The 13,813-nt window shown below is 40.6% G+C and overlaps 1 protein-coding gene across 3 annotated transcripts in view; it reads left to right on the forward strand.

The window, feature by feature from the left end:
* The window catches only part of srgap1a (SLIT-ROBO Rho GTPase activating protein 1a), a 164,848-nt gene that overhangs the window by 141,882 nt on the left and 9,153 nt on the right, over nucleotides 1–13,813 (forward strand). For all 3 annotated transcript variants that reach the window (XM_041795040.1, XM_041795039.1, XM_041795041.1), the window contains exons 19-20: nucleotides 6,962–7,142; nucleotides 10,899–11,036. In XM_041795040.1, coding sequence (XP_041650974.1) covers nucleotides 6,962–7,142; nucleotides 10,899–11,036 — 319 coding nt within the window. The remainder of the gene's footprint in view (nucleotides 1–6,961; nucleotides 7,143–10,898; nucleotides 11,037–13,813) is intronic.

Below are 13,813 nucleotides of genomic sequence, written 5' to 3' on the forward strand. Positions count from 1 at the left end.
CTGGACTGGACTGGTAATGCAGAGCAGTGGTACTCAACCTTTTCAGCCCATAACCCCAAAATAAAGGTGCCAGAGACCGGGGACCCCCACTGGACCTGAAGGTGGTTGAACACAGCCATGAACCTTCTAGAACAGTCATGTGGAGACAAGGCCTAGCCAAACTGGGGGCCAGCAAAACCATGGTCCATTGTAAAGTGAAGCTGTGATATCCATATTTCATATTTTAACTGAGAAAATAACCACTCTTATCAAAGAAACAAAAATCTTTTTGTTATTCATTCATGTAGTAAATAGCCTTCTCAAAAATGTAAATCCCCTTTGTTAAAAAAAAAAGATTAAAATGGTTCAAAAACTGCTTCAATGGGTTAATAATGGCAAAATAGTGGGAAAAGGTGGTGAAAATTGATTTTAAAAGTAGCAGACATTGGTTATAAGTGGCAAAAATTAGATAAAAATGTCAAAAAATGTGTATAAGTGTAAAAAATGAGCATAAATAGTGGTAAAAGGGAGTTAAAAATGGTTGGAATGGCTTTAAATAGGCGAAAAATAGGTGTAAATTTGGTGAAATGGGATGAAAAATTGATATAAACGGGCAATAAAAATGGTTTGCTGAGAGAGAAAAATTGGCAGATATAGGTTGAAATTGGTTAAACTATCAAAAATGGGCGTGTCAGATAGTGAAATGTGGTAAAACTGGAAAAAAATTGGGCATAAAAAGTGGTAAAAAGGGTTAATAGTAGCAATACTGGGTCAACAGAGGCAATATTAAGCTTAAAGTGGCAAGAATTGGTTCAGAAGTGGCAAAAACAGCCAGAAATAAAGTGGTGGAAAGAGTTTTAAACGGGCAAAAATGGGTGTTAAATAGTAAAAAAAAAAAAAAATGTGTTAAAATATGACGGGAAAAAAACTGACGAAAAGGGGTTAAAAGTGGAAACAGTGTAATTCAAAATACATTCCTAGTTTTTTAGGGCATCTTGTGACCCCCCCTCTCAGTGTCTCGGGACCCCTCGGGACCCCAACGTTGAGAACCCCTGAGAACAGATAGATTAGAAACCACCCTATCAGCTGATGTGATCTGGTGTGTTCTACTAGTAAACTAAAGCTTGGGTTCATTCATGTCCATCTGACTCAGTGTTGGGAATCTGGATCTTTAGTCTCGGCTCAGTAACAACAGTCGAGCTTTCTTCTTCCAAAAGGCTCTTTGTTTGGTGCCATCTTGACTTTTTATGTAAAACAACAAAGAAGAATATATTCTACTACAGTACTGTCACATCAATTCTTAAAAAGTTATTGGAAAAAAAACAGAATTTTAAACTCAGAGATTTTTATTTATAGCACACAGAAAACATCAGTGACTAAGCCTTTTCTTTGCACAGACTTGTTCTCCATCTCTTGGGGACACAACGGGGAAAAAATAACATTTTGTGATGAACAGTTTTCAAAATATCTACATACATACAAAGACAAGTCCTTGTGTTTTTTTTGCAGTTAGATTTATTTGTGCCATTCCTCAAAGCAGTAGAGATGTAACTGGTCGACTACAACTCCCACAATGCATTGTAGTAAATAACATGGTGATGCCCTGGGCAAAATGCCAAAGTAAGTGATCGAAAATGGATTAAAAATGAATAAAAAGACGCTTATTATCGGATCTAACAATGCGGATTCAATCTGTAAAGACCCCGAAAAGTCACTGAAGTTCAGTGCTGGCTAGAACGGCGTCCTTCAGGGCTACGGAGACATCAAGGTTATGAAACGAACAGCAGGAAAGGCAGCTTTTAGAGGAAAATAAAGAGTGTCTGTGACTTATTATTCATAAGCTATTAACGTTTTTATAAACAGTGTCACTTCTTGTTAGTTATGACAACACCGCCCTCAGAGACCCCAGAAAGTCAGCCCAGTTCAGGGCTCACTAGAAAATTTTCAGTAAAAGCTGCAAATGCATAGAGAGCATAATCAGAAAGCCACAACAGAGAGCTTTCAGATTAAAAAAACAATGAACTGTATATGACCTACGGTTCAAACGTTACCAGGTGATTTATAAAGGGATGTGAGCTCTAAGGGTTATCTTCCTCACCTGTGGAATGATCCAGGTGTTTTTAGAGTATTCAACGACTTCCTCAGGCTTTTCTTGCTCCTGTCCCAACTTTTTTAGAAAAGATTGTAGACATATAAGTCAGAATGTAATAAAGATGACTAGTTTAAGTATTAAATATCTTGTGTTTGTGCTGTATTTAGGCAAATAAAGCTTTAAAATGGATTTGAAAATTGCGTTTTTGTTTTTTTAACATTTTACTCACTGTCCTAACTTTTTTGGAATTGGGCTTCTTACTCTTTTCATTATCTGTGATGCATATTGTTTGATTGTGGGGGTAAAGGTGAAATTGCCCAGCCCTAGCGAGTGTTGCATAAACATTTGTGGATTGATGAATGGTTGGAGAGGAGAGAGAGAGAAACTGTCATTCATCAACATAATTAACGACCTCGTCCAGCAGCAGCTCAGCTTAATGAATTCAGACGCTAAATTCCCTCCTGTCACATTTTACTGGAGCAACGTCACAACCACACATGTCACTCCTGTTAACTAGGAGATGCTAGGAAGGAGGGAGGTCAAAGGTTAGAGGGGAATGTATAAAGGAGGTCGGCGAGAAATGAAGAAACATGCTGTGTTTCTCCTCTCAGCTGGGATTTTCCTCCAAACTATAAAAGATAAACCACCATGGCTTTCACGGCTGATACAGGCCTCGGCCATTTTCTCTGATCCCAGTGCATGTAGGGAGCGTGTGCAGGGGCGAGGCAGCGTCTGTCCAGGGACCTCCTGTCTGACTAGAAGTGGGGAAGTGAGATAGGAGGGGAGCAGAGGTGGGAGCGAGGGAGGAATAAAGAAGCTATTTTTAGACCGGTGTTGCTGCAGAGAATGTACATTGGCTCAGAGTCGTGCACCTTTCTGAAGACGGGAGCTGCTGTTGACACTTTCTTTCCTAAGGTTTTCGACCTGTCTAAATCAGCAGCGTGTGACAGAAATACGGCTGTTTAATCTGCTTCTGCTCGCCTTTCCTACGAGGTCTCCTAAATATTTGATGAAACATTTGAGTACAGGTTGAAAATCCCTCATCAGAATGAGAAACATTTGATCCTTTGTTCACCTAAGCCTTGATTCTCATATAATAGCTCATCTAATCATACTGCTAGTTAAAATGAAGTGCCTGGTAAAAATGTTTAGACATTTGAATCCATCAGCCACAGTGGGAGGGAGAGGAAAAGGTAAAGTCTAACCCTGGCTCATAATAATGATGTGTCAGACAAAAGAATGAAATGTTAAAAACATGAAATAAAAATTCAACATAATAAAAAACAGATTATAAGACAAGAAAGTATAAATTATGAGAAAATAAGTCCAAATTATAAAATAAAAAGTAATGCGATAAATAGCCAAAAATTTGGAATAAAAACTATGAGACAAAAAAATTAAAATTAGGAAGTTAAAGGTAAAATTATAAGAAAAAAAAATTATATTAATTAGTCAAAATGATAAGATACAATTATGAGATTGAAAAAAGCTGAAAGCAGGAGATAAAATTTTGAGATAGATGTAAAAATTATTAGATAAAAATTTTAGATTAAAAGTTAAAACTATTAGAAAAAAAAGATAAAAAGTCAAAATTATGATATAAGAAAGCACAAATTATGAGGAAAAATGTCCAAATTATAAGATAAAAAATAATGAGATAAAAAGTCAAAATCATAAGATCTAAATTATAAAATACAAAGTTAAAATCAGTAGATCCAACTATGAGATAAAATGTCTAAATTAGAAGATGAAATTAGTCAAAATTATGAAATAAAATTGAAATTAGGAAATAAGATTATGAGTCAAAAGTCAAAACTATAGAAAAAATGAGATAAAATATTGAAATTATAAGATAAAAATTATTAAATAGTCAAAATTATGAGATGAATTCAGGAGATAAATAGTTAAAATTATGAGACCAAAACAATGTGAAAAAATACAGAAATTCTAAATAATCAGATACAAATAATGAGATAAAAAATAATGACTTTAAAGTGGAACTTTAAAAATCAGTCGTATGCTCACTTTTTTCTCCCTCTCCTCAGAGAGCGTCCAGGACTGCAGCCTCTTTATTTGGTTGTTTTCTCCTAAAGCTGAGCTAAACAGGCACCTGTCACATTTTTAGCTGAAGAAATTACCACTGGTAGGCACCAACACAGCTGGGTTTAGCTTCAGCTAGCATGCAGCCATGTACCAACAGGTAGGAGAGAAACAGAAACAGTGCATCTGCTTCTGGGAATTTGTTTTTGTGGCCAGAAAATGGTGCAATATTCCCACTAGTGGATTACTTTATTTCTAAAAATGCCGAATGTGTTTCACATCCTTTTCATTTTTTAATCAACAAATCAACAAATGTTTTGGTATACATGTTTATTTCCTTCATGTGCATTAGAACAACACAAAAAATCAGAAGAAAAAAGACAACTTTGACATTACAGTTTTACACAAAACTCAAAAAATGGGCCGAACAAAATTGTTGGCACCCTCAACTTAATATTTGGTTTCACACCCTTGGGAAATAATAACTGACACCAATCGCTTCCCATAACCATCAACAAGCTTCTTACACCTCTCAGCTGGAATTTTGGACCACTCTTCTTCTCCAAACTGCTCCAGGTCTCTCAGATTTGAAGGGTGCTTCTTCAACAGCAGTTTTAAGATCTCTTCATAGGTGTTCAATGGGATTTAGATCTGGACTCATTTCTGGCCACTTCAGAACTCTCCAGCTTTGTCTCCAACCATTTCTTGGTGCTTTTTGAGGTATGTTTGGGGTGTCCTGCTGGAACACCCATGGCCTCTGACCCAGACCCAGCTTTCTGACACTAGGCCCTACATTGCGGCCCAACATCTTTTGATAGTCTCCAGATTTCATGATTCCTTGCACACAGTCAAGGCACCCAGTGCCAGAGGCAGCAAAACAACCCCAAAACATCCTTGAAGCTCCTCCATGTTTGACTGTAGGTACTGTGTTCTTTTCTTTGTAGGCCTCATTCTGTTTTCTGTAAACAGTAGAATGACGTGCTTTTCCAAAAAGCTCTACCTTAGTCTCATCTGTCCACAAAATGTTCTCCCAGAAGGATTGAGGCTTACTCAGGTACATTTTTGCAAACTCCAGTCTGGCTTTTTTATGTCTCTTTGTCAGCAGTGGGGTTCTCCTCTGTCTCCTGCCATAGCGCTTCATCTCATTCAGATGACCACGTATGGTCCCAGCGGACACTTTTACACCCTGAGTCTGCAGGACAGCCTGAGTTTGTGTGGAAGTTGACTGAGGATGTTTATCCACCATTCCAACTATCCTGCGTTCATTCTTTTGTCAGTTTTTCTCTTTCGTCCACGTCCAGGGAGATTAGCCACAGCTCCATGGTTATAAACTTCTTGATTTTATTACACACAGTGGACAAAGGAATTTCTAGATCTCTGGAGATGGTCTTTAACCTTGAGATTGTTCATATTTTTCCACAATTTTGCTTCTTAAGTCCTCAGACAGTTCTGGGCTCTTCTGTCTCTTCTCCATGCTTGGTGTGACACACACAGACACACAACACAAAGGTTGAGTCAACTTTTAGACATTCTAACCGGCTTCAGGTGTGATTTCTAGATTGCCAGCACCTGTTACTGCCACAGGTGAGTTTAAATGAGCATCACATGCTGGAAATAAAATGATTTACCCACAGTTTTAAAAGGGGGATGACAATTTTGTCCGGCCCATTTTTTGAGTTTTGTGTAAAATTATGTCAATTTTGGCTTTTTTCTTTGAATTTTTTCTATTGCTCTAATGCACATAAAGGCAATAAACATGTGTATGCCAAAACATTTGTAACTGCAACAATTTTTGGGAGAAATGGTGTATTTTCTGGAAAAATTCCAGGGGTGCCAACATTTTCGTCCATGACTGTTTATGTAGATATATATGACATGAAGGCTTTTATTTTGAAATGCTCACCTTTCCCAATGGTCACATGACTTCCTTTTTCTCAAGAATTCCATTAAATGAAGAAAACAAAATCATAGAATTGAAAAAAAAAAAAAAAATTGGACATCATTTTTTAAAATGTTGTTATTCATTTTTCCGTTTTTGTGACCAAAATGAAAAAACTAAAAAAAAGGCTTGTTTTTGATTTTTTCCAGTTTTGGTCAAAAACGGAATAACGAGAGATTCTCCTGTTTTTCAGTCTGGTTTCAACCAGGAAATGGATCTGCCAGAAAATACACTGACCATTCAGAAATCCCCTCAGCTGTCAGTCTGGCTCTAATAGAAATGTGTTTATCAGATATGTAGTCTGACCTGGCCAGCATGAGTTTACTTGGATTTTTTAGGGGGGACATGAAAACACATGCAGAGCCTTTATTTGGTGCAGAGGACTTCTCTTTGTTGTTTACCCATCTATTCTGTTCTATTGTTATGTCAAAGGTTAAACTCCAGTATCATGACCAGCCTACATCCTCGTGGTTTTCTTCCACGCCCCTGTTCCCGGGCTGTTCTTGTTCACGTATCGAGTAGATATCAGCCCCCAGTGCTGATCCATACTGTGAGTGACATGCCCCTCAGCCATATAGATCTCCTCTCAGCAGCCTCTATAATTATCCCGCTGCAGACCCTCGGGGCTTGTTGTGGCCTCGGCCTGCTGCTGAACAACCAGGTTACCATTGACTACAACACAAAAACAAACTGAACTCCATGTGTGCGTGCTGCCAACGCAACATCACCAGATAGGAGGCTCATCTGCATCAGAGCCCATCTTAAACATTTAGGTTCATGTGTTGTCTGTGTAGGTTTAGATTTTGTTTCATATTCCTGCCTCCTTCTTGCCTCATTCATGAAAAATGTCTGCTCCGTCTGTACTCCATGTCTGATGATCCTGACCCGTGTTCTCCTTCCTCCTCTGACAGAGGGTGAACCCATCGAAGCCATTGCCAAATTCGACTACGTTGGGCGCTCTTCCCGAGAGCTGTCCTTCAAGAAGGGCGCCTCCCTGCTGCTGTATCAGCGGGCGTCGGAGGATTGGTGGGAGGGGCGGCACAACGGCATCGACGGCCTCGTGCCACACCAGTACATCGTGGTCCAGGATATGTGAGTGTTTTCATTCAGTTTAGTTCTAGATGTGACTGAGGAAGGCATGAATGTATGAAATACTCTGAATGTAATTCCAAAAAAGTTAGAACGCTGAGCAAAATGTGATTTAAAACCAGAAGTCAATGATTGTCAACTCTCATAAATCTTATTTGATTCACAATAGAACAGAAACAACAGATCAGATGTTAAACTGAGACTTTTTACCATTTCATTAAAATATGAGCTCATTTTGAATTTGATGGCAACAACACACCTCTAAAAAGTAGGGACAGGGCCATGTTTACCATTGTGTGTCACCCCCTCTACTTTTAACAGCAGTCTGTAAACTTCTGGGCACTTTTCAGCATTGATATTTCCTTTCCAGATGTTAGAGCAACCCCATACCATCAGAGATGCAGGCTTTAGACCTGAGCCAGGAGAACAAGCTGGATGCTCCCTCTCCTCTTTAGTCCACAGGACACGGCGTCTGTGGTTTCCCCTGACCACAGAACAGTTTTCCATGTTTCCTCAGTCCATGTTAAATGAGCTTTGGTCCAGAGAAGACCACGGTGTTTCTGGATCCTGTTCACATATGGCTTCTTCTCTCCACGATCCAGCTTTAACTGTCATTGGTGGATGGCACGACCAACTGTGTTGACAGACGATGATTTCTGGAATGTTCCTGAGCCCTGTAGATGGATAGAGAGTTAAAGTTTGACATTTTTCGTTGAGGAAAATTTTTCTGAAATTTTTCCACCTTTTTTTAGATTCAGTTTTTCACAGATTGGTGAACCTCTACCTCTTCTGAGAGACTCTGCCTGTCTAAAATGCTCTTTTTATACCCAGCCATGTTACTGACCTGTTGATAATTAACCTAATTATTGAATATAAGAATATGAACATAATATGGGTTTATGAGATTTTTATTTTATTGACAGTTTACCCAGTGTCCCAGCTTTTTTGAAACAGAGGTTGAATATGTGATGTTAAACATTCCCTGAGCATAAAATTCAGAATATATAAATATGACTATATAAAGTAGGATTTTTTCCTTAATAACTGGCACTCATTGTTTGCATGATTTGAAGAGAAAAACCTCTCCGCTGGTATTTTGACACTGATTTTAAGTTAAAAATGTGTGGTTCTTGCATTAGTTTAGGTGTCTAAAGTCTCTGCATTTGTCCTTTATGAATGACAACAGAACGTGGGTTTCCTGTTTAATAATGATCTTTTGGTGGGACGTTTTTAGTCCTCAGTTAAAAACAAGAGCAGCAGAGACGACCATCACTGGTCTGTACTCGTGGTGTTGTGCTGTTAACCGGCACACATGTCTGTGCTGACGTTCCTCTGTTACAGACTGCAGGGTTGGTTAACCTCAGAGTCCTGCGTTCAGGACCTTAAGACGTAGATCTTTCTCCATCAGCAGAGTCCTCAACCAGCCTGGCCGTGCGTCTCTAACCCTCAGCACTAACATCAGTTACTGCTGGTGTCTAATGGGCTGGATGCCCCGTCTCCGGAACAGAATCAGTCCAATCACTTAGCAGCTGGCCGATAAAACGGACATTAAGAAGGCTGTTCCCTCTCTCCCCTGCTGCAGTCCCGTCACTGTGCTTCCATCAATTACTCACTACCAGGGCCTCTGCTGTCGTCTTAGGTAATGAAAGAGAGAGGGGATTTACAGCTGTACGGGCTGTCCCTGAACATAGCCAGCCCCTCCTCTCAGTTTAAACCGAGACGGAGGAGTTAGAGAGCTCAGCCTGCCCCGTAAACGAGCTCAGAATAAAACATAAAGAGGGACGACAGAGACCCACTTCAGGATCGGATGTTTCTCTAAAGACTCCGCTGATGAGCGGCTGTTTGAATACTCACATCTGTCTCTGCCATTTGTGTCTGTGTGCATTCATGCAGACACTTAAAAGTAGCATTACACTAGCTAAAGCTAAGGCTAACGTGAGCCATCGTTCATGTAACTACTTCTAAGCTAATACCGTTAATGTAGCTTTAGCTTTAGCTACATTAGCTGCAGTAGACTGTTTTCATTGAAGACAAGTTTTTTTCCTGTTAGGAGACTGCTGACTCATCTTCATCAGGTTTTTGACAGAGGGAGCGTCTCACTGTTGTAACGGGGGCGACTGAGATCTGCGGTCTGCAGCCGGACTGCTGCATGCTGCGCTTTGGCGCCCACTAAAGGCCTCAGTGTGCAGCTGCAGGGCTGTGACAACACCTCCTCCTACACCAGGGGTGTCAAACTCAATCACAGCAGGGGCCAGATTCTGGATTCAGGTCTAACCTGAGGGCCTAACAGGGTCCCCTTTTTAACCATAAACTGTCAACCTCATTTCACCAATAATTAAATATTAAGAAAAACTTAGCACTGATGATAAAAGATTTTGACCTTTTGAAAAGTTAAAAGATCAGTTTAAGGGCTCACAATCTGAGAAAAGTCAATTTATCAGTTCAAAAAGATCAAAACATGAAACTGAAATTGAAAATAATGGTTTTTAAGGCAAATATATTAGAAAGAAAGTCAAAATCATGAGTTTAAAGGTCAAAATATGAAATAAAATTTGCAATCATGAAATTAGAAGTCAAGATATGATTCCAAGTTTTAAATTGTGAGTCTAAATGGTCAAACTATGGGATTATAAAGTCGAAGTTTGTAGTTGAAAATATGAGAAAAAATACAAAATAACTTGTTAAAAAGGTCAAAATATCACTATAAATTTAAAATTATGAATCTTAAAGCTCAAAATATTATATTTAAAGTCAAAATTATGAGTTGAAATGCTCAAAGTATGAAATTAAAAGTCAGAATCATAAGTTTGAGTCTTAAGTGTGAGATGCTAAATTGAAAATATGAAATTAAAAGACAAATTAATTTCCTTTCCCACATTCCTGTTTTTTTTTTAATATTTTCACTCCTTCCTTTTTCAGATTTTATGACTAACAAGGAAATCCTAAATCATCAGGATAAGTTTACATTTTTATACTTGAGTAAATCTGCAGACCTCAGACTGATGGGACAGTTAAAACAGAAATATGAGATCATCTTGCGGGCCGGATTTAAGTGTTCCATGAGTCTGACACCCCTGGTCTACGGTGAATATCAGTTAGGCTTTTACCATCAGTGTGTTGCGGTTAGCTTGAAATCTTGACATCTGACTCCAGGTTTAAACCGGCGCCTGCAGCTGATCACTCTGTCGTCTCTTTTTCTCCTCTTAGCCCGATCCATCACCGTCCCCTTCCATCTTTTAGCATGAAACAGGCTAGCTGGCTTCCTGTTCGCTGGAGGATGGTGTGTTAACTAGTGCTGTTGAGCTGTATTCATGAGAGAGCTGAAGTTGCTGCTGAAGTTACGCTGTGCTGAAAGCAGGCGACTGGGGCACTCTGTGGAAATGAGAAGAACGCCTTCTTCCTGTTGAAATGATCACTTTGTTAGGTTAACTTTGTAATGGCTGTCTTAAGGAGGAACGTTTCGTTCTGCTGTTTTAGAGAAGGGTTTCTCCAGGCAGCGGTGAGGCTGAGCAGCTCCGTCCACCTCTCTGACACACACTCTGTGTCTGTCACTGCCAGAACACTGAGAGCCTTGGGGATGTGACTCATAGGCCTTGTGGGGGAGTTGTGCTGACTCACAGAAAGCTGATATCAAACACTGCCATCAAACATCAGTGTGGAAATAAAAGACCAACTGATTTGCTGATTTCTTCTTTTTCTTTAAGTCTTTCCCTCGTCGTAGTTCTCCGTCTCATGTCTCTCTCTCCATCTGTCCTCCAGAGACGACAACTTCTCCGACACTCTGAGCCAGAAGGCCGACAGCGAGGCGAGCAGCGGACACGCCGGGGATGAGAAATGTTCAGGGAAAGACCTCGGCTCGCCCACTGACTCCAGGATCTCTGAGGCCTACATCACCAGGTTGGTTTGGGAGGATGCAGCGTAAAAACTTCACACATTCCGAGTCTCCTGCAGAGACGTTTAAAATTACCTAATAGGTCTTTCGACTGATGAGTACCCATTACCAGACCACAGTTGCATTCACATCTCTCATGGACTGAGTCGACATGAACCATGCCTGAGACCGACTTAGACTCAGCCTCAGTGCCTGAGTACGTTTGCATTCACACTGAAGATCTGGACTCAGATCTAGGCTGGGTCAGCACCCATTGTACAGTACAAAAACACATTTACAGTGTTGGTGGGTCATCAGCATCATACTGTACTCCTGCACAGAGAGGAATGGCAGACTCACTCATATCAGATCACACCTCAGACGTCCTGGCAGCGGGTCCTGGTTGTGTGCCAGTGTTTCTCTTCCTGCCCGTCTCAGCTGGTGGACCGGGCGACCTTGAAACGTCTGTTCCTGGCTCTTTCTGAGCACGTGAACAGACGATTTCTCATTCAGAGCCACACTCGCTGGCTCTGCCTGGCTGCTGAATGCCGATGAGTCATACAGGAGGAAATATTTACTCCACTGCAGGTATCTGAATCCATGTGGAGGAAAACATCTGAATGAAGCGTCTGTTTTCACATTGCTGAAGCTGCTCCAACTCCTCTACCTGTCACCCCCGCCGCTCTCTCCATCTCCCATCGACCCCCCACTCTCTCTTCTGCTCTTCCATTCACACAATCCTCTGTGTTGAATCATTTATATCCTGAGCTTTATTTAGATATTCTCCTCCTCTGCTGCTGTTCTCGCTGAAAGAAAACATGCAGCCAATGGAAAGAAAAGTGGAGTTTGACACCACAGCCATGACAATCAGTCAACACATTCATGTTGGTTGTGAGCTACTTAAACTTTTAATCCAAACACACTCCTGTAGGATTCATAAAGATCATATCTATGACAGACTTTCTCCTGACAGAGCAGCTGCTTAGGTGTAAATACTAACATTGGAGATCGTCACCATTCTGCAGCTCCAGAGAGGAGTTTTTACCTGGTTAGGAAACAAAATGATTTAATACTTATGCTTCTTTGTGAGGAACCAAAGCCGTTATCATAAGTATTGATAGTTCTATTAGCAAACGACCCCATCTATCAATCTTTACTCTCATCACACCAGGATACAGGAAGGGAAAAATGGAGGATGCAGGAAATGTAAGTAGGAGATGAAGGAAGAAATTCAGAAAGAGAGAAAGAGATGCAGAAGGAAGGAAGGAGATGTAGAAGGAGATGCAGAAGGAGATGAGATGTAGAAGGAGATGCAGAAGGAGAGAAGGAGATGCAGAAGGAAGGAAGGAGATGTAGAAGATGCAGAAAGAGAGAAGGAGATGTAGAAAGAGAGAAGGAGATGCAGAAGGAGAAGAGATGTAGAAGGAGATGCAGAAGGAAGGAAGGAGATGTAGAAGGAGATGCAGAAGGAGAAGAGATGTAGAAGGAGATGCAGAAGGAGAGAAGGAGATGCAGAAGGAAGGAAGGAGATGTAGAAGATGCAGAAAGAGAGAAGGAGATGTAGAAAGAGAGAAGGAGATGCAGAAGGAGAAGAGATGTAGAAGGAGATGCAGAAGGAAGGAAGGAGATGTAGAAGATGCAGAAGGAGAGAAGGAGATGTAGAAAGAGAGAAGATGCAGAAAGAGTAGATGAGAGAGGTGAAGATGCAGAAAAAGAGAAGTGTGAGATGCAGACAGAGAGAAGGGGGATGCAGAATAAAGAGAGTGATGCGTAGAAAGAGAAGAAGGAAACACAAAGAGAGAATAAAGAAATGCAGAAAGAAGGAGATGCAAGAAGGAATAGAGTGAGAGAGAGAAATAGAGAAAAGAGCGATGCAGAAACAGAATAATGAGCTGCAGACAAAGAAGAGGGAGATGCAGGAAGTGTAAATAGGGGTAGTCAAAACAGAGGGAGAATCTCTCCTTGTCATGACCAGTAAAGGTCAGCCTGCTAGAAAAGTGTTTGACCTAAAGGTGTGTGAGCCCTGTGTGTGCTTGGAGGACTGAGACTGTGAATATCTGACAGTGAAGACTAAAATCAGATATTTGAATCAGTCTCAGGAGTCTAGTCCATGTTTACACTGTGGTTGTGGAGGAGTGGTGATGCACATTCAGTCATTCTTAGAAGAATCTATAGACTATCTCGTGATGGACGTTATCAGCAGCCAAGGCTAGGATGAGCTAAAGGAGAGGAGTGGTTGTGACCACAGCTCTGCTGTTCTGAATGCAGAGTGCTCCCTCTGCAGGCTGTCAGCTGTATCTGCAGTTGTTTATCAGACTCTCACTGCAGCCGGAGAAAAATGAAAATTCTCTCACCAGGCACACAAATGAATCTTTGTAGCCAATCAGAAGCAGAGTTCTGATGTAATGCTGATTATCTCATTTTCACCCTTAGAAATCTTTCTGTTTTTGTCGATTTCTTTGTCTTCTGTCAGCACACCTTTGGATAAACGTCCTGCTTCTGTGGATGAATGGAGACATGATGTGGATCAAACAGCTGCACTCACAGTCCCCGACAGTCCGTCTTAGCATCGTTGTGTTCATTATTGCTTTGTGTTGGTGCGCTGTGATGAAGCTGCCTCTAAATCTTAATGATGATGTCTGAGACAGCGTTCATTAGGCAGATGTAAACTCTTAAATGAAGCCTCTAACATCAGAGGAGTGATTAAATCAGGAGTGATTCTACGCTTGTTCATCATCAAAAATAAGAGAGAAAGAAACCTGATGATTCCTACATGTAGCAGCCATCAGACTTAATGAAGGGG

Source organism: Cheilinus undulatus, linkage group 9 (assembly GCF_018320785.1).
Source record: "Cheilinus undulatus linkage group 9, ASM1832078v1, whole genome shotgun sequence".
Taxonomy (NCBI): Eukaryota; Metazoa; Chordata; class Actinopteri; order Labriformes; family Labridae; genus Cheilinus; species Cheilinus undulatus.